This window comes from Suricata suricatta, chromosome 6, assembly GCF_006229205.1.
Source record: "Suricata suricatta isolate VVHF042 chromosome 6, meerkat_22Aug2017_6uvM2_HiC, whole genome shotgun sequence".
Lineage (NCBI taxonomy): Eukaryota > Metazoa > Chordata > Mammalia > Carnivora > Herpestidae > Suricata > Suricata suricatta.
Genome location: NC_043705.1, coordinates 68,983,534 through 69,010,051, shown reverse-complemented (window position 1 = coordinate 69,010,051; position 26,518 = coordinate 68,983,534). Strand labels below are relative to the sequence as shown.

The following is a 26,518-nucleotide window of genomic DNA, read 5'->3' as shown; positions in this document are numbered from 1 at the left end:
AGCATAAATAACAGTTTGGTGACAGCAGAAAAGTATTGATGCCTTTCAAATTTGATGTCTTTCCCTGAAGAAATTTGCTGATTTGCTGTGTTGAATTGAGGATAGTTCTCTCTTTTCTTGATAAATCTATTTTTTTTCTCACTTTCTTAAGTTATTATGCATTCGTAAACTACATCTTGAAAGATCATAGTTGTCATCACCCACCCCAATTTTTCTTCTGTAGATAATCTAGGGAACTTTTTTAACCTTTATTTTGGCACTTGATGAACAGCAAGATATTAATATATTTAGCAGAAATGGGAAAAATAACTTGAATAGCCAACATCAGAGCTCTAGAGAAAAAAAGTTTTGATAGCACAAAGTAATAATACTGGAAATAATTTAGGAACATGCATATATTAGTATGCCTCTAATTTAAGAGCCAATTATCTTTGTTTTCATTCTTTAAAACAAATTTGTTTTTTCCATTAAATATAAAAATGCTTCCACCTTCTAGCAACCCCTTCATTAAAACTATACAAATAATTAAAACAAAGAAATTACCACATAATTGGGCCATATTATGCATAATTTATTACGCCTTTTCAGTCTTTAGATAATAGTTTATTTGTATAAATAATTTTTATAGTGCTTAGGTGTTGTGTAGGGAGGATACAGTCTCTAGGATAAAAGAAGCAGTGTGATTAGTTGATGAGGTGTTGACACTGCCTTTATTTTATTATAGCTACAAAGGTTGATTAGCATCATAACATTAGAATAAATCTGCATACAAATAAAATAAAGCATTGCAAAAAAAAAACAAAAACACACAGAACTAATTGGCCTGATTCAGTAAGTTCTCATATAGCTGAAATTTTGCTTTAAAAAATTGTTCACAACTCTTATTTTGCTTATATTTTTCGGGTGCGTTTTCTTTGACCGTTTGTCTTTACCTTCTGAAAGATATTTATAACTCCCCCGGGTGCACCAGCCTACTGAGATAACTGTGTTCTTAGATGCTTGAAGACAAAGATGAACAACTCGCTGTGGTGTGCGGTTCTCTCATTATCTCTACCCGCCCTGTTGTAGGGATTGCTTGAGCTGCAGCGAACTGTTGGCCCTGCTGGCAAACAAGCCCCTTGCAGCTCGCGACACGTGTCTTAACCGTTATTTAGGCTCGCTCTTCTCAGTGAGCCTGAATATGCCCTTAGGCTCCCAATGAAGAGGGAGCTTAATGATGTGTCAAAAATAGCACTACCAGGGCCCACAGTAAATCCAGACTTTGTAAGTATAGGAGCCAACAGGGCAGCTGAAATTTAAGGTAGTGTTCAGAATCAGACCACTTGTCATAAAGTCATTCTGAAGGGTGTGTGCGCGTGTTTGTGTGGGTGTGTGGTGCACGCGCGCAGATAGCGGAGAGCAAGAGAGGAGAACCTGTGCCAAAATGACTGAGGGAAGAAGTCAAAGTATAAATCGTGACCTGAGAGTCAAAGAAGAAAAGTACGCTTTTTAAAAGCATTTTATAGAGGGAGATCTAAATGTTTTAGCTGTCGATCAAAGAAATCACCGGTATATTTCCCCAGCAAAAATACCTTAGGTAGGGGCGCCTGGGTGGCTCAGTTGGTTAAGCGTCAGACTTCGGCCAAGGTCATGATCTCACAGTTTGTGGGTTTGAGCCCCGCGTTGGGTTCTGTGCTGACAGCTCAGAGCCTGGAAGCTGCTTTGGATTCTGTGTCTCTGTCTCTCTCTCTCTGTGACCCTCCCGCATTCATGCTCTGTTTCTCTCTGTCTCAACAATAAATAAACATCAAAAAAAATTTTTTTTTAAATCTTAGGTAGATACTAAGCTTTGAAAGCCGGGGGGGAAAAATGGCTTTGTCTTGTCAGTGTGTGGTGATGGTGGTGACTTGTAAACTATCTTCTCCTACAATGAGGAAAGCAGAGGGAAAGTTGGACAACTTTTCTCACTCCTTTGGCAATGTGAGCAGCTTCTCATTGTATCTTCTCTTCATCTAGTTGGGAACAAATTACACACATGAGAAGGGACTCCATTATATAATGACTCTCAAACATTTGCATAAAGAGGTGGAGACCTTGTCTTTTCCTAAAGCAGTGGTTGAATCATGAACTTAAAGTGGAAACTGCAGAAACCTTGGGAGTGCCCTAGTATTTAGGAATCTTTTAACACCCAAATCAAACCTCAGTAGGTTCATTAAAACAGTCCTGGATTGCTACTTGATCAGTAAAAAAATTCCCAAGTATTTGTTATCTAAAACTTTGCTCTTCCCCTTCTCTCTAGCCTAAATATTATTGACATTAATGAAGTTCTTCTCCTCTTTTTCTTTGTTTGAAATAACGGAATACCTCTATATTTGCCACCAGAAAACATATATATCCATCCCATGAAATTCTTGTGGACATTTACCCTCTGAAACATCTTAAGTTTAATTTGAACTCCTTAAAGCTTACGTTAATCACATTCCATAAAGGATTCTTATTTTAAGCACCTTTTGACTCCTAAAAATAAGTGCCATATACAAGATGGAGTATGATGCACAGTGGCTAAAATGTCAGGTGTCTATCCGCTATGCGGAACAATTTCAGTGTATCCGTAAAGCACATTCAAAGATCACTTCTGGCATTAAATTTGAGAGTGTAAAAGTTAAACAAGGATGTCATAAAAATCCTCAGCAATCATATTTTTGTGTATAGTTACAAAAGACAAACGTTTTGTGATTTGTTGGAAGCACACAGCAGTAGTTCGGAAGCTCTTCCTGAGTATCTAGTGATAGAAGATGGAATTAACTGAAAAATAATATGGAGACCCATTTTGTCCTATTCAGGAATATCCTTGGTTTAATGTCATCAACTCTGAACTACGTTATCCTGTAATCATATAATAGTGTAGGATTTTTCTTAAGCCTTCCCATGTATCAACTTAATTCTGTCTGCAGTCTAGTGGCAATGTGGTTTTACTAATACTGGTGCTGAGCTCTTAATGTGACCCTGCACTTCAGTGGCCTCCTCTTTAAAGACGTCTACAGGGGCACCTGGGTGACTCCATTGGTTAAGAATCTGATTCTTGATTTCAGCTGGGGTCATGATCTCCCAGTTCCTGAGATTGAGCCCCATGTAGGGGTCAGTGCAGTGTGCTGACAGTGCAGAGCCTGCTTGGATTCTCTCTTCCTCTACCCCTCTCCCATATGTGTTCTCTGTTTCTCTCCCCTCATGTGTCTCTCCCTCCCTGTCTGTTTACCACCTTGGTCGGTTGACCTGGGTTTCTGAACCTGAGGGAGGGAGTAAGAATAGGGCAGGAAGGAGCACAGAGAGTGAAGGCAGAGAAGGTTTCCGATCAAGCCGCTCTGCTTTTTATTGAGAGACCACGCATGTCTTATAAAGGGTAAAGGCGGGCAGTTGACGTGAGTTAGTTGCTAGGAAACAAGGGCGGGGACTGCAGCGTCAGCACGCTGCCCGAGAGGCTAACAAGGCAGGCTTGGGAGGTAAACAAGAAGGCCTCGGCTGAAGGTGATAATGCAGCTCTTGCTGTTCTGGGAGTGATAACAAAGCTCAGCTGTGCGGGTGGCTGATCTTGCAGGTCAAGGCACGTGTCTTTTCTTCTGGCAGCTTCCGACACCTCCCTCTCTCTCTCTCACCCCCTCTCAAATAAACACTAAAAGAATTTTAAAAAAGGAGTCGTCCATGGCACTGTGTTCTGGCATAATCTAACAGCTCTCTCGATAAATGTTAGCTAATTGATAGCGGAATGAAACTCCAGAGTCTTTATTTATACCTAGATATGAACCAGGATCTGAATCTAATTATTTTTAATTTGTTCATGTTTTACCACTTACCAAGTCCATTGGCACGTGTTATCTTCAGAATGGTCTTGGCTGATCTTTGTGTGGTGGTGTACCTCATGGCCGCCTTCATGGGCGGTGGATTTGGGGCCACACCTAGGAGCACACCCAGGGCTTGCTTCATCATCTTATGGCTCGTCCCAGTTGAAGAAGAGTCAAGGCAACTTTAAAAATGACCCAACTTCTCTGTTTAGAAATCTCTGCCACCACGAAAGGAGGAGAGACTAGAGAGAGATGCCCAGAGTGGGACTCTGAAGTAGTGTTTTCATGTAGAAACACAAAGCATGTTCATCCCCCAAACATAGACTTCCTCCTTGAGGAATGACCCTAATCCAACACGGAATTTGATCTAAAAAATAAAGTCAAATTCTCTTATTTGGAATGTTGCATCCAGACTGGATGTACAGAAATCAACGATTACATAGCTTCATTCATTTTCTCAAAGATGATCAGTAGGACAGATAATAAATTTGAAAGATAGCTCCAGCTGCTAAAATCACAGACATCTAGCCAGTTCCAATGGAAACTTATAAAACTCCTATCATTTCATAATCTATAGCAGTTTGTTTCAAATTTCCTGGGGGCGGGGGTGCCCTTCATCTTAAAAATAAATCTTAAATTTGAAAGTAAACACAGGGAAGCTATTTTCTAATACAGCTAGGGCTACTTTTAAAGTGTTTTGGGGAGTGAATTATAAATTCAAATTCAAACTTATTGTAATGTATAGAAGTCCATGTACATGGCTGTGCTTCTCAGAAGTGTCTCTCCTGGCCCCCATCCCCACCCCAGTCTCCTTTCCTGTCCCTGGCTGTGGGAAGAAACCAAAAGGGAATGATTTCTTGGCTTGGGGTCAGAAAAAGGAGTTTGGTTTGGGTTTTGTTCATTTGTGTGCTTAAGTCTTCTTTTTGTTTACCTCCATGGATAATAATAGAGCGGGATTTCTTTAGAGTGAGGGGAAAAAAAACGGGCCTTTTTTTTTTTTTTTTTTTTTTTTTTTTTTTTTTTGGCAAATGAGCACCATGAAGTCTCTCTTGCATGCTGCCTAGGCTGCGTCATGTGCTGGGAGGAGAGTGGCCGCATTTTCCAACCGGTGGTAGGATCTACTTCGGTTGAGTGCAGAAACAGAAAACGGGATCAGTAGCAATAACGAAGAGCAGACCCTTGGTGTGGAGGGGTGGTTCAAACAGGAAGCGGTTCGGAAGCTTAGAGTGAGGAGTTGGTGTTTGTGTGTTGATTATACTCGGGGCTGGAACTTAACAAAAACCTCCTTTCGAGAGTTCATACAATCACATACCTGGGAGATAGAATTGTGAACACACTCCATCTGTTCTGTGCTCTTTCTCTTCTCTACCCTATTTTGCTCTCCTCTTTTTTTTTGTTTTCTCCTTATTCCTTTTTCTTCCCTTCAGGAACTCTTCCCCACCTTTCCTATTTGCTTTCCCTCAAGTCTCCTTTTATTCTCATCATACTGTATCCATCTGTTTCTCTTATCTCACCAAGATGTGAAGCTAAAGAGATAAATGTATAGTTAGGTGTTCAGATTCTGGAGTGAGTCAGAAATCTGCCTCTACTGTGTGACCTTAGGCATTTTATTCAGCCTCTCTGAGCCTCATTTTTATCCTTTGTAAAATGGGGCTAGTAATATAACCTAATCCACAGTTGCTATAGGACTAAAAAGAAAATACAGTAAAACCTTGGTTTGCGAGCATAATTTATTGGGAGGATAACTAAGATCCTAGGGGTGAAGATGGCACGTAAAATGCAGAGCTCAGGTATTGGACAGAGTAAGATCAAAACTTGGGATCTGGACTTCCCAGAAAGTAGATGAAGGGAAACACTATCATGATTCATAATCTTCTTAATATTTTTATATTAAGCCTATTAGTTGCTCAGTGAAAGCCCAATCATATCCAGTATTAAGATCTCAGAAATGCTTACTCAAGAGCATCCATAAAGTTGAACCAAATCTCCAGAGTTCAATACAATTCTGTACTTCATAGAATTCTCTTCTAATTTCCCTCAATAGAGGCTGCTGTAACACCAGAATGCAATTCAGTAAAAGCAGCTCTAGCTCCACCGGGTATGAAATTCTGAGCCAGACAGATTTTGGTTTGAATTGTGACTCTGCCGTTTCCTTGCTGGGTGGTCTTGAGCAAGTGGTTTGATGGTGCTGAGGTTGTTTCTTCCCATGGAAAACAGTTCTTGATCCTGACTTTGCACAATTATTTTAAAGATTATTGCTAATGCATGAAAAGCACCCAACTCCGTGGTAGGCATGTGACCACAAATGATAACTATTGTTTAGAGGTGCGTAGCCGTGGGGTTTATGTATGTTACTCTCAAATGGTTTGGCTAAATCCAAAAATAAAATTTAGAAGTTCTAAACGGGAATGCATGTCCTTCAGGCAACCTTCCATAAATACAATTTCTCATGACTGATTTTTGATAGGCACTGGGCAGCAAGCATTCTGCGTTATCCTCTTTTGACAAGTACTTGGAGTGCAAATATTCTGTTGCCAATTAGGGACAGACCATGCTTTAAGCCTCAGCTGAGATGGGAATATAGTTGACAACTCTTTTAAAAGTTGAGAAGCCTAACCAAAACATACGTCTGTAAAATGCCACCTCGCCTCCACATGGACATGGACTGAGAATGGGACAAGATTTTTCTCACAAACCTCAAAATCCGATGCCAAAGAGCATGACTGATTATTTTAGCCTGCAAAAATGTTAGAGTGCTGTGAAACGCCCACCGCCTTAGGCACAAGCAAGGTCCCATTAGAACACTTACAACATCGGTAACCTTACAACTTCCTGTGAGTCCTCCAACAAAATGTGCCACCCGTAGGTGATGAAATCCTGTTTAGAGTGGTTAGCTTTGTAAGCAAGTTAAGTGTAACGGCATCTACCAAAAACAATGATTTGGGCTTTAAGATGTTTAATCTTAACACTATTTTTAATACTAATTAAATAGCAGATTGTTTCTTAAGCTCTCCTCTATTTTGTGACAGTAAAGCTATGACATCAGTACATTAGGAATGTATTCTTCTTCTCTTTTCTCTCTTCTGTCCTTGCTCTGTGTACAGCTGTCCTTGCTCTGTGTCCAAAGTGATAACAGGTCATTAAGGTACACTTTTAAAAGGAGATGCAAGCTGCTGTACAGGTGGAAAGAACGTATCCCATATCATCTCAGTGGAATTCCTATCCTTCAAGGCAGCTTGCTCATAAAACCATTCCGAGATGATACAATGGCAGAGCTTCTGTAGGACAAATAATGGCTGGAGACCCAGAGAACCTCATGGAGTTTGTTCATAGTGAATTCTCATCCATTTTGAGAGGTCTCAGAATGAACTATTTGAAAGCATAGCATTTGAGGCCAGTTCCTTAAAAGGTGCAGTGGTCAGTGGTACAGTGCTATGCTTTGAACCCTACTGCTCCTTAGGCAAGATTTTGGCCTGAGAAAGTTGAATTGCAAATTAAGGGGAAAACTAGCCCTGATTATCTAATAATATAACAAGGTTGATAACTGTAAAAAGTAATTAATCACTACTTTTTAGTAGGTTGGCCACACTAGACCTATTGCCTACCTTTAGAGTTGATATTGGTGACTATGTGAAGAGTGTTGCTGGAAGCCAATTGGAAACACAGGAAAGTAAATTTGGAATAATTTCTCTTGCTTCATCAACTGGGGTTGAGATACCACTCCATTTATACCTCAGGAAATTATGTCCCCAAAATGAAGTCTAAGATCTAACAGACAACTTAGTTCCTTCGATGTGAATTACCTGAATTTACTAAGACAATTTAAAAAATTGAATTTGGGTCTTGAATTTCAAATTCCATTTTGTCTGCTCATCCTACTGTCCTAATCAAACAATTACCAGGAAAGTAATCCCCACATTTTCTCAAACACAGAGATTAGAAACTGTTTTAATTAACCAGGAGGCTATTGGGAAGGAAGAACAGAGACCTCCTTTTATTAAAGTGTCTCCCACATAATTGCAATCTCTTCTCTTTCTTGACTGGAAGAGAAGAGAGGTGGTGGCATTATAGCTACCGGAATAACTGTGGTCCACAGCCCATTTTATCTATTTTAAAGTCTTTTCTGGGAAGCCTTTGAGACATTGTGTAAATTTCACCTGGCCTTTTGATGGTGTTAGAAAAAGAGTGAGAATGTTTGACGAATGCCCATAATGGTTCCCTAAATTAGTGGAACACTAGAAATGCTGAAAAAATAGTTAAAAGATTCCCCAGGATCCCACTGCCAAAGACTCAAATTAAGTTAGTCCAGTGGGTATCAGCAGTGATGGATGAATTCTCAACTTTTCAAAATCTCTAAGAATTACATTGAAGTGTTTGAATTGTCCTCTTTACCTTCTTTTGTATGTGTGGAAAGCCAAATTATACTTTGAGACATGTCTGGTTCTAGGGGGCACATGTGGTTGAATCAGAACGCAGTTTCTTGCCATTTCTTGGTTTGGTTTTCATTTGTCCCAAGCAAGATATCCCTTAGATGTCAGTCAACACTTCCAGATTTGCAGTCTTGTAACTTTTGGTCAGGAAAGAAAAGATTCTCTTTTTCAGTAGGTCCAAAGACTCAGAGTTGTCTCACTTGTTCTGATTGGCCCACCCTTGCGCGTGCTACTATGACCAGGAGCTGATACTGCTCTCATTGACCAGATCTAGCTCAAGTGTCTGTCTATCTGCAGCCAGAGACAGGTTGTGCTCCATCAGAAACTATGAACTGGTGGTGGTGGAGGATTTCCACAAGGAAATGCCGAGTTCTGAATAAAGAGCCAAGGGATGTCAATCATACACTGATGGTGAATGGGCCAACAGTTACTAATAAAGGCATTAATCATGATAGTGCTGAATCACTTAAGAGAAGAGGAGCTACCATACATAAATAATAAGGTGATTAGCTGATTTTTGGAGGGGCATGGCACCCTTTCACTCTGCCTCCCTCTACTCATTGTCTTTTGTTGCAGATCAAGTCAGGCTCCTCCCACTCAGAACTTGTCTAAGATTGAAGTGGAGGTATGACAAAAGAATCAACCGTGAAAGCAAGATCTCCCTAGAAAAGAGACCATCCCTATAGTATTTTAGGTAACCAGTTCATCAGGCACTAACATCCTCGTGACTGTCAAAAAGTTGGTGGAATTAAAAGGTTGTGCTGTAACAAATTTCAACCACTTCTGTATGGTAGGCCAGACATATTTTAGGCGTGCCAAGGCATTGGGTAAGTCTTGAAGGTGAGAGAAGATAAGAGGTTTTCAGCAAGGGATAAGATTTCTCTGTTACAGGTTTTCAGTACTGGTTATCAAGTACATTTCTTACCTTCGACAACTTTTATCTTTAACATGGTCTTTAAAATGGATCTTAAAATGGGGAGGGAGAACTTCTTAGGGCAGATTAATAAAGTGATGCAGTTAAGTCACATAATATAGAAATATTCTTTTACATTTCACAAGCTTTAAAAATATATCTTTTCATATGATCTGGAAGAGAGGCTACAAAAATTATCTTAAAATCCTGTCAGACTTTACCATCTTGTTTCTGGAAATAAGATTGTGAAGTAGAGTTTAAAAATTGTGGCTATTAGACTTGTCAGAAAATGCTTGCTTCACCCTCAACTCAATTTTCCTATCTGCAGTATGGGAATAAAAATAATTAATTATAAAGGTGAAAGAAGTTAAATGGTCTCTTGGGGCATAGAACTGCTTAGATATAATTATTCTTCCATGGAAATAATTTTACTTAATTAAAATTATTTAAAGCTGACTTCATTTTCAGTTCCTATTGAGGTTTCAAACTAATAAAATTTCTTAAATATATTAATAGTATAATATTAATCCCATGTAAAATTATTTCCTAAGAAGTGAGATAAACTATATCATTAACAGCATTTAATGAACTTTCACATTATAACTGATATTTCCATTCTACAGTTGAGGGGGAAGGGCCCATAAATAATCACTTAATAATTACAGATACACACTTCCCATGGGATGAATAAATAAAAGTATGTCTATAGCTAAGATATAAATTTATATACATGCATCTTATCTTATATCCAGACATACACTTGGTAAATTTATTTATACATAAACTACTTTACTCTGAATACTAAAATGTTGCAGCTGCTTTGGGGCTCTCATTATCCATAAAGTTTCTCAAAAAAAAAAAACTAAATTGTCATAAAGGAGAAATCTTAGAACACATTTTCAGCTCTTTTTAATCTTCTCACTGCATTTCTTTCTAGGTTCTGCCTCTCTATCTGTAGGCCAGTTACCCTTTGTTTCACATAGACTAAGCTTAAAGAAGAGAGAAACACAGCTACAAACAATCCAGAGGATCCCATGGTAGTTGATGAGATATGTATTTTGTCTTTAGCGAGTATATTACCCTCTCTTTGGTACCAGCCCAATCCTCTTGCTCTCGTTTGCAATGAGGTGCTGTTTTCCAGTTGCTGTTTAGAGGCCTTACACCTCTCTCTCCCTGCCTTCTCAAGATCACGCCATGGCCACAAAAGAGAAACATGTCTGTCTTTCTTACACTAGTAAGCACTGAATCCAGAGTTGCCTCTGAGTCGATGTCTTTATTAGAGCAGGAAACGTGGTGAACACTTCTAGACAGAAGGGTGGTCAAACATGTCTGAAAGGCAACGACGTAAATGGAAGAAAGGCAGTGTTGCCACAACAGTGAACCTCTGAAAGGTGAGCTGGATTCTGCCCAGGGTCGTTCCCTTAGAGGACAAAGCCACACCTGTCGCCCTGGGAGATAGAATCGCTAGGTGGCACTGACAGCAGAACAGGGAGCCAGTTTAGATTGCAGCAATTGATAGAGAAAATGGCTGTAAAAACAATGGGAAATCTGCCAGGGCTCACCTGCTTTTCCGTGCTTGATGTAATTTAGTTAATTTACAAACACATGTATTAAGCTTCCTGGTGGAAAAAAAAAATTTTAAGTATGCAGTGGTTTAGGAAGATAGAGGATTTTCCTAGAGTTTTAGAAGTGCTCGAATAAAAACAGTTGGAAGCAGTTTTCAGATTTATTTCACTTTTCCTGCTGCATTCAGCAGTTTTCATTTCTATTTTCTTGATGTAATATACTGAGAAAAACAAACCCAACCAACCAAAGGGAGCTGCTGACTATTGCTGACCAGAAAGATAAAACAAATGCCTCTGAACAGTTTCCTGCCATTTCGGTGGATGGATGGGGGGAGGGGTTGTGGTGAGAAGTTTTATTTCCTAATAGGTGGCACCGTAGGTAACTTGGCGATACAGATCACTGAGGAATCCACACGACAACCTCTAGGCCCAAATTCAAAGAGCTTCTCAGCACAATTATAAAGTAGAAAACACTGTCATATTTATGCAGCAGTCTTTTCTTCTGGGCAGGAAAGCTGACCTGCCTACTCTGCCCTCATTCTCCGTACTTAGATTTGCTTCTGTTTCGCTTTATTCAACTTATTTTTTTCAGCCTGTTGCTCTCTGCTCTCCTTCCTTCCTTTTCCATTTGTTTCCATATCCTCTCTAAGTTTTCCTTAGAACCCTTTTTTCCTCCATTCTGTCAGCTAGCTGTTATTTACAGGGTAAGGAATTCAACATTTTATTTCCCCAAATTGATCATATTTTTCACGGGAATTTAGAATTAATGACATAATAGTCTCACCTTAGGGTGGTAGTATTTTATTACCATTTTCATTGCCTGCCTCTGGGACCTTGTGTTGCCAGTTATATTTAGCAATGATTGATGGTGGTGTTTGCTTTAACTATTTTTTAATAGTTCTCTGAACTCAAAGGAGCAACAGCTGTCCAAAGAATCTTAACGTAGGTATTGTCATCAAGTAGCATTTTGAATATTTTGAGAGTAAAGATACATCTGAGATCTGTGATCGATCATTCATTGCCTTAGCCTAGGTTTTCTCAGTTCTTTGTTCCAGAATTTACCCTGCAGAAGTTATAATTTTTAATTTAATCCAACTGTACTAACCTGTAATTTATATACCATAAAATTCACCAATTTAAATGTGTAATTCACTGATTTTTTGCACATTTACAGAGTTGTACAGCCATCATCCCAAAAAGATCCTTCCTGCCAGTTATAATCACTCCCTGTTCCCACTTCCAGTCCGTAGCAGCCACTAGTCTGTTTTCTATCTTGAGTGATTTGCTTTTTCTGGACATTTCACATACATGGAATGGTGCAAAAGTAGTCTTGTACGTCTGACTTGTTTCATTTAGCATAATGATTCTGAGTCCATGACACAGGATGTGTCGGTAGTGTCTTTTTATTGCTGTAGTATTCCAATGTATGGATCTAGCACGGTTCACTTTCTACTCACCAGGGATAAACAATTGCGGTGTTTCCATTTGGGAGGTGTATTGTGAATAATGCCGCTATAAATAAGCATTCATATACAAGGCTTTATGTGGGTGAATGTTTTCATTACTTTTAGGTGATAACTAGGAGTGGAAGTGTTGATTCATATGTTAAGTTGAGGTTTGTTTACCTTTTTTAGAAACTACCAGACTGTTTTCCAAAGTGATGACACCATCTTACATACTCATCAGCGTTTTACGAGAGTTCCAATTGCTCTATATCTTGACCGTTCAGTACGCTCTGCCTCGATTGTAACCACTCTAGTAATTATGAAGCAGTATTGTCTTGCAGTTTAATTTGTTTCCCTAGAGACTAATGACACTGAGCATCTTTTCATTATGCTTATTAGCCATTCATACGTTTTCTTTGGTAAAATGGCTGTTCAAATCTTTTGCCTATTTTTAAATTGGGTTTTTGTATTATTTTTAAGTGTTCTTTATATATACTGGATACAAGTCCTTTTTCAGATACGTGATTTGCAATTTTTTATTCCCAGTATGTGACTTGTCTTTTCATTTTCTTAATAGTGTCTTTTAAGGCATAAAAGCTTTTAACTTTAATGAGGTCTAATTTTTAAATACATATTTAGATCATCCTTTTGGGGTTCTATCTGTAAATTCTTTACCTAGCCTAGGATGCCTGGGTGGCTCAGTTGGTTGAACATCTGACTTCAGCTCAGGTCATGATCTCAGGGTCATGAGTGTGAGCCCTGCATCGGGCTCTGTGCTGACAGCTCAGAGCCTGGAGCCTGCTTCAGATTCTGTCTCTCTCTGATCCTCCCCAACTCATGCTTTTTCTCTTTCTCTTACCAAAAAGAAACATTAAAAAAATACATTTTAAAAGTTCTTTGCCTAGCCTAAGGCCACAATTGTTTTCTCCTATACTTTCTTCTATAAGTCCTATAGTTTCAGCTCTATGATCATTTTGTATTAAGTTTTATATAGGGTAATTTTATTTTATAGATAAATTCATTTACAGCATCCTGCTAATTTCCACAAGTGTAATTAAAGATACCTTTGGGAAGGTTCTGAAAGCAAGTAGAAGTAGATAATTTTTTTGGTATATCTGACCTAATTCCAAACTGATTTATCTTCTGGCTAATGTTTAAATTTGCTTTTGGGGGGTACCTGGGTGGCTCAGTCGGCTAAGCATCTGATTTTGGCTCAGGTCATGATCTCACGATTTGTGGGTTCAAGCCCCACATAGGGCTTTGTGCTTATAGCTCAGAGCCTGGAGCCTCCTTCAGTTTTTATGTCTGCCTCTCTCTCTGGCCTCCCCTCACTCCTGCTCGCTTGCTCGCTCGCTCGCTCTCAAAATTAAAAAACTTTAAAAATATTTTAAATAAATAAATAAATTTACTTTTAGTAATAACCACCTATTAATAGCTCATATTTTTCTTTGAGAGGATATTAAATTCCAGAGAGTTCAAGAACCCTCCTGAAGCTTGTGAATAACTTAAATATTTTGCAAGTTAGTCTTTGAGTCACTGTCCCAACAATGAATATCCAAGTAAACTGTCCATAGAAACTGATGATCATCACGAAGGAGTTTAACATCAGATTTATCCTATCTGAATGCCTCCTTAATGTCCTTCTTTGTTTAAAAAGAATGCAATATTTAATCAGGAAAACTGAAAGTAATAACACACTGATAGAAAAGGTCAGAAAACCTTGATTAAAAAATACTTGAAGAAGTATAGATGCTTGTTGAGAATCTTACATCAGTACCATGTGGCTCAACAAAATGTGTCCACTCCCAACAGATTATTTTTAGAAATGAGGTTTTACAGGCAATCAAATACAACAACAAAATCACCCAAAGAATAATACATGTCAGCATCTCCATGTCAATGAAGCGAAAGCTTCTTTGAAAATGAAATGGCCTCTTTTAGAACTCTGGAATCCTAAGCTACCAGACATTTCAGGAACTATTTTGGCTGAAAATGATATGAGAGATTTTTCTTTTTCATAATTTTTATTACAGTGGAAATGGTTTTTGTATTTCTAACAGTTTGACAAGAGCTAATTACAATGCGCTCATCTGCTTGGCGGACTAATTTGAGCCATCGGGCATCAACACCATAGACATGCAGCAGCATTGCAAATGATACGCATGCTTCCCTTGCTCCAAGAATTTGTACTTGCTATAAAAGAAAACAGATTTGGACAGCCCTGAAAAAGTTGGGTTTGGTTTGAAGAAAACATTTCAGAATTACATTAGAGCTGGCCTACAAGTGAACTAAAAATACCTGCTCATCTCAGTGGTCTTGGCCCAGGGCCTTTCCTTTTACTGTAAAAGTCAGGCTGTTGGAACAGTTGGAGTTCAGCTTGCTTGCTGTCTAAACTAGTGTTCTCTGATAACTTCTGTTACCATTGAAACACAAGCCCTGTTGCATTTAAGAGAATGTTTGGAGGTATGGAAAACAGCCAAGAGAAATGTCTACTTAGTGTTCAAACCTCTAGGCTTCCCATGCAGTAACTATACCACTTAGATCTGTTAAACGGGAGAAAGACATTCATCAGTAAACATTACACAGCAAGGCTAAAAGATGGAATGGAGTAAAGAAGGCTGTTAAAATCAGCCCAAGATGATTATTTGAATTGCAAAGAGAAATGTTCAGACATAGCTAGAGCTGCTAAACATAACTCTTGAAGTTTTTCCAGAACAGAGGGATTGGGGGGAATGAGACCAGTGAAGGAGAAAATTAGAAAATTATAAGACAGAATGGGAGATGAAGTTTCAGAAGCTGGCAAGATAGCTGAAATATATGATATTATTAGGTCTTAAATATATTTATAAAGGTGAACAGTTTAAAACACACTTTCTGACTTGGGCCCTGCAATTTTAAGGTTGAAATGAAGATATTAAACCTGGACAAAGAATAACCAATGGTAACCACTATGTTATATCATGAAGGATTAAAAAGAAAAAATCAGAAATCAATAGCCCAGGCAAGATATTCATGATCAGTTGAATGAGTCTGAGTGAGATCATCTTGAGTGGAAATGGATCAGAATGGGACCCAGCGTCCCACAATTTGGCAGGGTACAGCTCTCCACATATCAGCTGCTGCATCAAAAAGCAGTCCCCGTAATGGATCATCTGCTTTTTTAAAGGCATTCCTATTCAGTGACAGAATAGGGAGTATAAAGACTACAGTACTAATTTTTAAAGTAACTTGTATCACAGACTTTACTAACATGTGTTTGGCTGAGGACCCTATTTTCTGGCACAGTATGTAGAACAGAGGGAGTTTCCCCCCATGAGCAACTGAAGTGCCAGCTGTTGCCCTAAATATTGTACCTGTTCGTGATGGAGATAGCGTTAAAGCCAGATTTCAAGCTTAGGGAAATTTTTACATTTTGTACATCAGCAAACATTGCTATCAGATTTGTAAGTCTACTTACAGCATTTATACACACAAAGAAGGGAGTTGATCAAGAACTTACTTCAAAAATAGTAATGGTAACAGATTCATTTCTTTCAAAATTTAAAAGATGATGATCTTCAATAAGCCTCAACAAACTTTTACAGCACTTCTAAAGCCTAGAAAATATATGGAAACGGCATGTGTGTACGGCAATACTCACAAATAATATTGTTTAGAAAATATGTGGAGGTATGTTTTTAAATGGCATATTTGTATGAGAATATCCCCAAATAATATTTAAACATTTAATCCAATAATTTTGTTAGTAATAGTTTGGGAATTAAAAGGAACAGACATCAGAACATATTTATATAATGACTTGATTATCAAGGGAAAAAATAGATTTTTTTCATTGGCACTAGAGGCATAAATAAAAAACAAAAATGAACTGAGAATCAACATTAAAGTACTTTTTTTTTTTTTAATGAAAGCATGGAATACTCTTGACCTATACTAGCAAGATAGTCATGGGTCCTTCCAGAACCAGCTGAAGTCTTGAGAAAAGAGATACTAGAGAAAGACAAACTTCAATGAATGTAACAGCCTTAACACATTCTTCCATGTTTCTTTGTATACTCTTTAAGTATTTTTTAAAGCAGTTTCCCTTGATACGTGTTGATCTGTGTAATCTGCAAGAATGACTTTACATGCAGTCTGATTTCAAATGAGCAGAGGTTCTGTGAATAATAAAGCTATTAAAATGAAAAACATAACTATTCCATACTCTGGTAGGCATTACAAACTACTGGGTAATGTACTAATTCCTAATGAAACAGACCTCAGAGAATCAACATTCTCCAGACATCTAAAAGCATTTGTCACTTTCATTCTACATCCTAACTTTTACTAACATTAGACTCAGAACATTGCAGGGATTTATCAGTTATTCATGTGTGGTTGATGTGATGCTCACATTGGACATACTCTGGGCTTTACGTTTTGGAGTTGTCAGTGTTCTCAAAGCAAAGTCGGAGCCTTTCATCTCTGACTTTGATAAAAATGACATGAAATATCAGTACAAGTTGTAAGCTGAAACAGAAAAAAAAATCTAAATAAATAAATAACTTCCCAAGCCTCCTGGCTGGCAGGTTCTATTGGTATAATATCTCCATCAAGGAAAGTAGTGTGCATTATGCTATATGACGAGTTGATAACACCATCTTTGAGGTTGTTTTGGTCCATTTTGTTGTGGAGATCCTTTTGGAGCTATTTCTAGGAGTCGTATGTAAGACACCTTCAAATGAGTTCTATCTAGTTGTCACATGTGGTTAATACATGGAGTCAAGCTACGCTTTTCAAAAAGGCTTGGGTGTACTTAAGATTGTGGACTTTAAGTTTCAAGAAGCAACTTCAAACACCCAGGCACAATTTCACAAAGTAAAGAATTAGAACTTACTGAATTTTATTTATAAGTAGTCTAAATAAATCTGAATAAACAATGACTTTTAAACCTATCAGCAAATAATGACCTAGTTATGGTATATAATATATATTCAATTCAAAGCTTTACTAACACACTTACCAATTAGTCTTTTTTTTTTTTTTTTTTACCCCTAACTGTATAATCTTCCTGTCACCAGAAAAGAGATAGATGGTTCTTTTGACATACTTTGCCAAGTCAATATAAGGGGTCATTCAGTAGAGTGCTTGATTTTTTTTTCTCTAAACTCACAAACCACACACATAGAAGCATGCGTGTGCGTGTACACACACACACACACACACACACACACACACACACACACACAAGCTCACCTAAGCACAACACAACACTATAAACCAATAGTCTTGGCAGTTTAGTATCCAGTTGAAACTACTCACAAAGAAAGCAGTAGAGGAAGCCACCTCAATTCTCATTCTAGCTGAGAGAAGGGAGGAGAAGCCCTTGTATATGAGAATCTGTATGAGGCTCTTTTTCTTAATTTTTAAAGTTTATTTATCTTTGAGAGAGAGAGACCGAGAATGAGCAGGGGAGGAGCAGAGAGAAAAGAAGAAAGAGAATGTCAAGCAGGCTCTGCACTGTTAGCATGGGGCCAGATGTGGGGCTCGAACTCATAAACAATGAGACCATGACCTGAGCTGAAACCAAGAGTTGGACACTTAATTGACTGAGCCACCCAGGCACCCCTTTATGAGGCTCCTTTGAACATGATAATGCTCCTTGTATCATTGTGGCACGAGCCCAGGAAACTGCACAAGTTGGAGCAATCCAATGGTCTAAGGTTGTCATCATTTCCCTGCTGTTTATTTTAGAAAACAGTCAAAACAAAACCTCTCTTCAAAAGAGCAACATCTCCTACTTTAAAATCACCTTGGAAAAGTATCGCTATGCTGGGAATTAACCAAATTTATTTTGCCTATCTTCTCTCCTCTTTTCATTGGAAGCGGAACAAAAAACGTTAGTGGAACCAACTAGAAATAAAGACCTTGCAGCAGGTGGTGATGCCATCTGGCTATTTAAATCAAGGCAAAACCACCCTCTTCCCTGAAGATGAAGTTCTGAAGACTGATGATGTGCAGAGCCTGACTAATCCAAGGGAGAGTAAATGGGCAAAATGGGTTAACCTCTGGTTCTTCTTTAGCCATATTTTTTCAGAAATGTTAAACATTAATCGATGGTGAGAAAGAAACTAAAGCAAATGGCTAATGACCGAGTGCAGTTTTTTTCTATACTACTGCCTCGCCCTATGTCCTTAAGTCAGAATTCTTGCCATCATTTAGGAAATCTATCTATACTTCTTCTGGATACATTTGTTTAGAAGCATACTAATTCCTCTTGGCTAAGTTGGGAATGGTCTATTGTTTATGTGACAGAATTGGTCGTGTTTCTCAGGAGTGCTGGGAGCATTTGGGGCAGGAGAATTTTTCACTGGGCAGGACTTTTTCATGTAGTTCAGGGTGTTTCACACCCCTGGCCTCATCCAGAAAATCCCAGTCTTTCCCTGCTTTCACCCCACTGTGACAATGAAAAATATCCCCACATATTTCCAAATGCACCATAGGAGAGGGATGTGGCAGCATGGTACCCAAATTTTTGAAAGCTCATGCTTTCCCCTTCCTTCCTTCCTTCCTTTCTCTCTCTGAGCTTAAAATGATTTAAAGAAGCATTTGATGGGACTAATTTTCCAAGAGTTCTTTAATTTGCTTCTTACAGTACTCTTGAATCATATTTTTTTAATTCAACAATTTTATAACCTTGCTGATGGCTTTTTCAAAAAGAAAACCTGTTATTTTTAGGTGTTGCTTTACATCCCGTAGCTTTTTTCTTGAAGGCCAGTCTTATTGATAGAGGGGAAATAGTTTCTTTTTAAGGATTAATTACCAGAAGCAGTTTTTTTATACTGCTAAGCACCTTAGAGTTGGTGGTGGTGGTGGTGGTTTGTATTGTTTAAAGCACTACCGCCCAGTTTCTCAACAGTCAAATGGTAGGTATTTATCATTTTTCTAATTTGAGGCCTCTCTCATACCACATTATTCCTGCACCAGATGCTTTCTGTTAGGATAAACATACATGTACTTTTGATACATTTCCTCATTCTTTTTTTCCTAAAATAGTTATCATTGAAGGATAAAACAAATAGGAAGACATCAGAGAGGGAACGCTAGGTGAAAAATGGGTTAATGCTGTGAAGGCCCGAGTGTAAATGTGTTAAGTTTAAGAAAAAAAAAATGAAATTAGGGAGGAAAAGGATTTTCTAAAAGGGCCGTGAAATAATTAATTGTTTTGTAGGAGAGGGCCTTTCCATGTAGGCAGAGAATTTTTTCTTCACTTCTTTCTGAAGAGACAGTCAAATAGAGAATCTCGTCTCTTAATTAGAAAGAAAAATACTCATCAAACACATCTCATCACTGGAGAGCTAATGATCCACAGCTGTTAGTCTGAAAGGGCAGGCTTTTTTCCTGAACAGTAGGAAGTGTTAATCATTTTGGATGAGATTTCTTTTTAAAATATACTGTAGTTTGCAAAAGAATAGGATATTCAATATTCCAACTTAAATGATTTTTTTGAAGTGTGCTCCCCCAGGGAACGGTCATGTGTTCGACGAATGATCACTGAATGCAGGCATCTTCCAGGGCACTTCAATGAGAGCATCAATGATAAGATGATGTGAATGGCCCTGTCCTGCCTAGGACTCTCAAGATCCCAGGCTCAAAGAAAGAAAAATCCTGCATGTCTTACATCTCCTAAGAAATGGTGTTGCTCTAAAATCTTAATATTTTGAATCATTCCCTCTACTTTATATATCTTGCCTTGTATGAGTGAAAAGCCTTAGCCCACCTTCAGTTAGCTTTTGAGTAAAAAGGGGTTTTGTTGTTTGTTTAACCTTCATGTGAAAAAGGAAAGCTTTTTTTTTTAAATCTGTAAAAATGTAATTGGCTCATTCATTATTCTAATCTCTGGCTTTACAGCCACTTTGCTAACCTCTTCTCAGCATCTTGGATAGAAGAAAATCCCACTTAATAGAAACCTTGTGAATAGTCAGCTCTTGATGATTCAGAACCATGCAAGATAGTGAGAAAGGGGAAAAATGAAACTGGCTCCACAAACCTCATATTGTCCATTAGTTTTTGACCTCTCTGCCATATGAAACCTTTAGCCAGAACACCTAAGTAGTGTTCCATTTCTTTGCACTAATGCAAAATAATTACCACAGAGCAAGAGAAGGAAAAGACCTATAGAAAGTCTACAAGTTAAATGATCAGTCCATAAATAAGTGATAACTTTACAGCATCAATATTCAATAAAATCCTTTACCTTAGAGGCAATGGAGCATTTATGGAAAAACCATACACTGGTTTGGGAGTCAGAAGACCTGGCTCTGCGTCGTGGTAGCAGACATCCCTAGACAAGTCTCAGACTTGAGCCTCATTTACCTATTTGCAAAGTAACACAATATTTTCTGCCTTCTTAGCCTACCTCTCAGGACTTTTTCCCCTAAAGTTCATTTTTTTTTTCTTTTATAGTTTATTATCAAGTTGGTTTCCATATAATACCTAGTGCTTATCCCAACAAGTACCCTCCTCCATGCCCATCTTAAAGTTCATCTTATATAATGTGATATAAGACATGAGTGATAATATATTATTTTACCTTTACATAAGTTAGAGATTTTCAAAAAGCCCATTCTGAATATTTAAGATTAAAATTTAGGTTTCTTTTAAAGTCTGGCCCAAATTAAAATAAATAAAAAGAAAGCCTAGCTCAAATAGATACCAAGTAATTGCATTCTGTGATGTTGATGCTAATATCATAGGCAAGATAACATTGATTTAGATAAAAGGAATTTGGATTTAAAAGCAAAAGAAATTAGGGACAGGCACTGACATTCACAAAACTGCTAGTTGAGAACAAGATTCCTTTATATCAAGCATGAGATTGTTAAAAATGCTTAACATTTAAAAGCCTGACTGAGTTTAGAGTTCACAAAATCTGCAATGTATGCTAATGCCATCTACTAGAAATAATGAGTTTATGTAAAGACCTGGATTTTTCTTGTTTCAACTATTAGCAACAGTTTTAACTACAAGCCCTCTGTTTAACACTTAGGATTTCCTTCCAGCAAATGCCTTTCATATACAAATCTGTCTAAGAAACATCCCCCATCTGCTCTAACTGCTCAGGGGAATTATGATTTTGACCATTCTTAGAGGATTTTTAGTCCATAAGGTCTTTGAATTTTTCAGAAACAATTTTAAATAGGAAAAGCATTAAATTGATAATATCTGTATTTATTGAGTACTTTGTTCTAAAGTGTTGTCTCATATATTACATGAGTTGTTCCCCACAGCCAACCTGTGAAATAGGCAGGTGTTACAATCTCCATTTTATAAATAATGGAATCAAATAAAAGAGAATAACTGATTTGCTCAAGGTCCTGTGATCAAATAGCAGAATGGAACTAAAACCACTTCTTCAGTTTTCTGGTCCACACCGTATTTATTATACACCACTGTCTCCTTGGAAAAAAGAATGTGTAACAGTTAGCTTTTGCTATATAACAAACCACTCCATAATTAGTAGCTTAAAACAACCACCATTTATTTAGTGATGATTAATGAGTGAGCAGTTGGACCAGGTTCAGTTTGGATTCTGGAAGTAGGGGTCAGGATAAATGCTAGAACTTTCATGGTTTGTATGTATATTCTGTGAAAGTGTCAGGGATTTTTAAAAATAATTCCTTGATTTCTTTTTCCATCTCATTTTAGCCTGTTAATGATACCTAACATTTTTGTCTACAATTTCGGAATAAGTGGAGTCAGGACCAAGGAGAGATCCTTTATTGTCTTGGCTTTCCTGAGGGTTCCCTGAGACATCTTTCTTGTACTGCCCTAGCAGGACATTGAGGACCTGGTCTTGAGTGTTCTCTTGGTTTTTTGTAGGAAAAGAGGAGAGGGTCAGTCTCAGTGCAGGGAGGCCTCAGGGAGAGGAAAGCTTGAGTGTGGAAACAGGAAGCTAAAAGGCACTTTTCCTCCCCCGAGGGCTTTCTTAATTAGAGGATCTTCTGTGGCTAACAAGTATGATAATCATCACTAATACTGTAGTGACTGGTTGCTTTTTTTTCTTAGTGATTCCTAGCAATCTGAATCCAGAAACTATGTGATATGTTTGAACATTATTTCGTAGTGCAAAGTAAATATTCAGTAACTACCTTTTATTGTGAATCTGCATTTGTGTTTTTAGTCTTTGACCTTTTGAAATCTCCAGTTAGATAGTGAGAAAGAAAAAAAGAATGCTTTTGTATATAGAGTTTATTCAGAGCTCCCTTGTTATTTTTTTAACAAAAAGATATTGTCAACAGCAGAGGTTCTATACCTAGTTATCCAACTATTAGATTCTTAAGGAACACAAAATAGAGAAGATTATTTTTGTACTGTCAGGATCCATGAAGCTAATACAATTCTACATTTTTTAAATTTCTTTTATCTCTTTCCTTGTCCTGTGTTCAGGTGCCCATGTTGGTAGGGCATATAAATATCATAGGTATTAATTAGGCATGTACAGTTATGAGTACTGTATTTTTTATGTTTATTTAATTTTGAAGGAGAGAGCATAAACAAAGGAGGGGCAGAGAGAGAGGGAGACAGAGGATCGGAAACTGGCTTTATGCTGGCAGTAGAGAGCCTGATGTGGAGCTCGAATCTGCAAGTTGTGAGAGATCTTGACCTGTGCTGAAGTCGGACATTGAATCATTTAATTGACTGAGCCACCTAGGCACCCTCTGAATGCTTTATTTTAAGAAAGCTATCACTGTATGGATTTGGATGTGGTAAGAGGACTATGCCCACAATGGAGATGTGCCCACAAACCATACCTTGTGACTGGTGCTTTAAGTAACTAGTAACATTGAATCTAGAGAAGAAAAGGTATGATGGGTGTCTTGATTACTTGGTTACCATCTAGAAAGCTTATTCTCTGTAATACCTGTCCTCCAGCTAACACTAAGATTTAGGCATCCTAAGTACCTTTATTCTGGGTGACCTCAGAACTCTAACACCAGTGAGTGGATATTGCCAGATGGAATATGTACACTTAATAGATTTAAAGTAATTACAGTTAGTGCTGTTAACAGTGGAATCATCTGAGTCCCATCCATGAGGCCAAAACACACCAAGTCAGGTGAATGTCTTCAGAAGAGGCAGACATATAGGAAGATTGAAAAGAAAAAATATGGTCAGACCATAATGCACAAAACAGTTTATGACTGCATAGCCAGAATGGATAGAGAATCTTTATGTGCCTCAGGGAGAAATTGGTTAGTGGCATCCCAGGTTGTAGCTTTTTTTTTTTTTTAACATGTATTTACTTTTGAAAGACAGACTATGAGCAGAGGAGAGGCAGAGAGAGAAGGAGACACAGAATCTGAAGCAGGCTTCAGGCTCTGAGTTGTCAGCACTGAGCCCTATGCAGGGCTCGAACCCACCAACCACGAGATCATGCCCTGACCCCAATTTGGTTGCTTAACCAACTGAGCCACCCAGGTGTCCCCCAGGTTGTAATTATGAATACAATTTCATGAAGTTACTTGATGCTATATAGTGGCTATATAGTACTTTTACTAAACAGTAATTAAGTAGACTTCTGTTAAAAGACTTGGGAACCTAGTCTGCATTTATTCATTAATTCAGCAAATATATATTTATTGAACACCTACTATGCCCATGCACTGCTGTATGCTCTGGGGATAGAACAGTGAACAAAAAAGTCCTTATCTTTAAAGAGCATATTTTCTAGTAACAGCCTAAATTTTACAAATAAATGTGTAAAGAATTAATATGGATCATAGCCAGAAATAATTTTCCTTTTTACATGTGTTCATGTCTATCAAATTTGCCTTAATTCATTTACTTAATAAAGAATTATCTTTTAAAAACACTTTAATAGAATAATCAAAACCATCAATTATAATTTGTATCATCTTTACATATATTGCATAAGTTTCAAAAATTAAATAGAAATATTTTCTTTTCCTGGAGATCCTTCTACTTATGAAAGATAAGGCTTCTGTCTCATGCATTGATATATTTGAGATTTTTTATTTTTATTGAGGAACTTGAATCTATAGTTACCATGTCATTCTGTCCAAAACTCATTTCTTGGGTTACTAAAGCATTACTTATTGGTGTGGGTTATAAATATCTAATAATTGAGTAAAATATATAATTTTCAGGATCTAGTGTCACATAAAAAAATAGATGGCACAGTATTGTCATGAAGTCATTTTACATACTAGGAAAGGGATGTTAAAGGTTATCAGGTCTATAGTCCTGTGTTTAGAAATAAAAACACTTTGAGTCACCTGGGTGGCTCAGTCTGTTCAGTATCCAACTCTTGGTTTCTGCTCAGATCATGATCTCCAGGTTCGTGGGATTGAGCCCCACGAGGGGCTCTTTGCTGACAGTGCAGAGCCTGGTTGAGATTCTCCCTCGCTCTCTGCCCCTCCCACACTCACTCTCCTTCTCTTTCTCTCACTCACAATAAGTAAATAAACATTATTTTTCTACCACTCCACACAGGTTCATTTTCTCTGCCATCTTAATAAGCTGTAGGCTTGGCTAAGGTCTATTAAGAAGGCTGCAAATGGTCCATGCTGCCATGCTTACCATGAATGTCCTTGGGGCACTGCTCCCAGCCCTTCTGGCCTATGGAATGCAAGATGGCTGTGTTACCCCAACCAGCTGGTTCAGATTTTCACTTATACTATGGTTCCACTAAATTTTAGCAGGTAGATGATTTTCCAGTTGTCAGTAACAGAATAAGTATTACCTGAGGACCTTAGTCGGCCATAGTTAACTTTCTGAGTTTCGGAAGGTATTGATAAACATTTACACAATAATACAAATGGTTTTTGAGCACTTATTGGGTACCAAGCAATGTGTTAAATTCTTAACACGTTTCAACTATGTAATTGTCACAGCCTCTCAGATGGATACTCTTTTCACCCCTATTTTACAGGGGCAGCCCCTGAAAGGAGGATGCATGTGGTACCGAAAGTTATGGGCTAGTTAGCATTAGGAATGGAATCCGGCTCTCACTCCCTTCACTAAATCATCTGACTTAATGCTGCCTCATTTGCCAGCCAGAGCCACAGATCTAGAGAATTAAGATGATCTCTTCAGGATTACAGGAGTTGGGGGGTGGGGGGTTAGGGGAGCTGGTGGGTGGGGCGAGTCACACTTGGTACACAGTGCCAGTTATTTTGCAATGCTGATGCTCTTCAAATGGCTTCTCTTGCCAGGTTAGGTGAGTTCTTAATCTAAGATTTGTCTTACAATTACAAAAATAATTTATATACGTAGAGAGCCGGTAGCTTTAAAAGCTTAATAGACATAGACATTTAAAAATTTCCCTTCATAAAGTTATTCTGGTTTATTTAATACCTGTTTGATTTCTATGGTAATGCTAAATGTTAAGACAACCTTTTTTTTTTTTTTTTTACACTACTTGGTAGCAGTGCTTTTATTCATAATGTGTTATCTTTGGCTCTCTGGTGCAGACTTGGTATTTTCATCTGCCTATTATGCGTGTTGCATTGTGAGATTTTTTTTAAAGTCCATGATATTAAATAGTGATTCATTCTTTATCATTAAGGCAGATAGAAGCTGTGTCTGACAGTGTAGTGAAGCTCATTTGCAGGCTTTTTTTTTTTTTTTTAACTTTGTTTTGTCCAACCTAACAATAATTTCGCTAGAGGAGAAAAATTAAAATTGCCTCGTTGACAGTGTAATGATACCAGTTTTCCTTCATAGAAATGAAACAAAGTAAAAATCTTAACAGTAACTTTCCAGGGGTCAGTTGTGCTTTTAGAAAAATGCCAAACAAGTTCTCGAGTCTTTGTTTTCAGGATAAATCTTTCCGTTTTGAAGCATTTAGTTTTATGGTTTTGAAGTGGAGTATGGATAAGAGAGTCCATTTAATGAAAGTCAGAGTTGACTCATCCTTTTTTCTCTCCTTTTCCTCCAGCTCTTTCTCTTTGTTGTCTGGAACTTTGAGCTCTACATGATACCGCTGGTTTTGTTGTTACTATTGACATGGAACTACTTCTTGATAATATCAGGGAAGGATAACAGGCAACGTGATACAGTAAGTTTCTACTTTCTTATTTGTATGTGGTTTTGTTCTTATTTCGAGTCCCTCTGACAAGGTAAACATTGATTTATTTTTACAAACTAGAAATTCTGTTTATAAATACTCAAGTTTGGATGAAAGTTGTAATCAGTTCAAAACCAACAGTTCTTTGGTCCTAACATAATAGAAAGTATTCACCTCTTTCTAGCATGACTCATCTTGGTAGGAGCTAAAATCAAAAGCCCACCAAAGAATGAGCTATGATTTTTAATTATAAATGGGTTATATCAAAAGAGTATT

At 37.8% G+C, this 26,518-nt stretch overlaps 1 protein-coding gene across 3 annotated transcripts in view; it reads left to right on the top strand.

Annotated features, from left to right (window-relative positions):
- The window catches only part of MCTP1 (multiple C2 and transmembrane domain containing 1), a 512,254-nt gene that overhangs the window by 391,984 nt on the left and 93,752 nt on the right, over nucleotides 1-26,518 (top strand). For all 3 annotated transcript variants that reach the window (XM_029942619.1, XM_029942618.1, XM_029942620.1), the window contains one exon: nucleotides 26,114-26,233. In XM_029942619.1, the coding sequence (XP_029798479.1) occupies nucleotides 26,114-26,233 (120 nt within the window). The remainder of the gene's footprint in view (nucleotides 1-26,113; nucleotides 26,234-26,518) is intronic.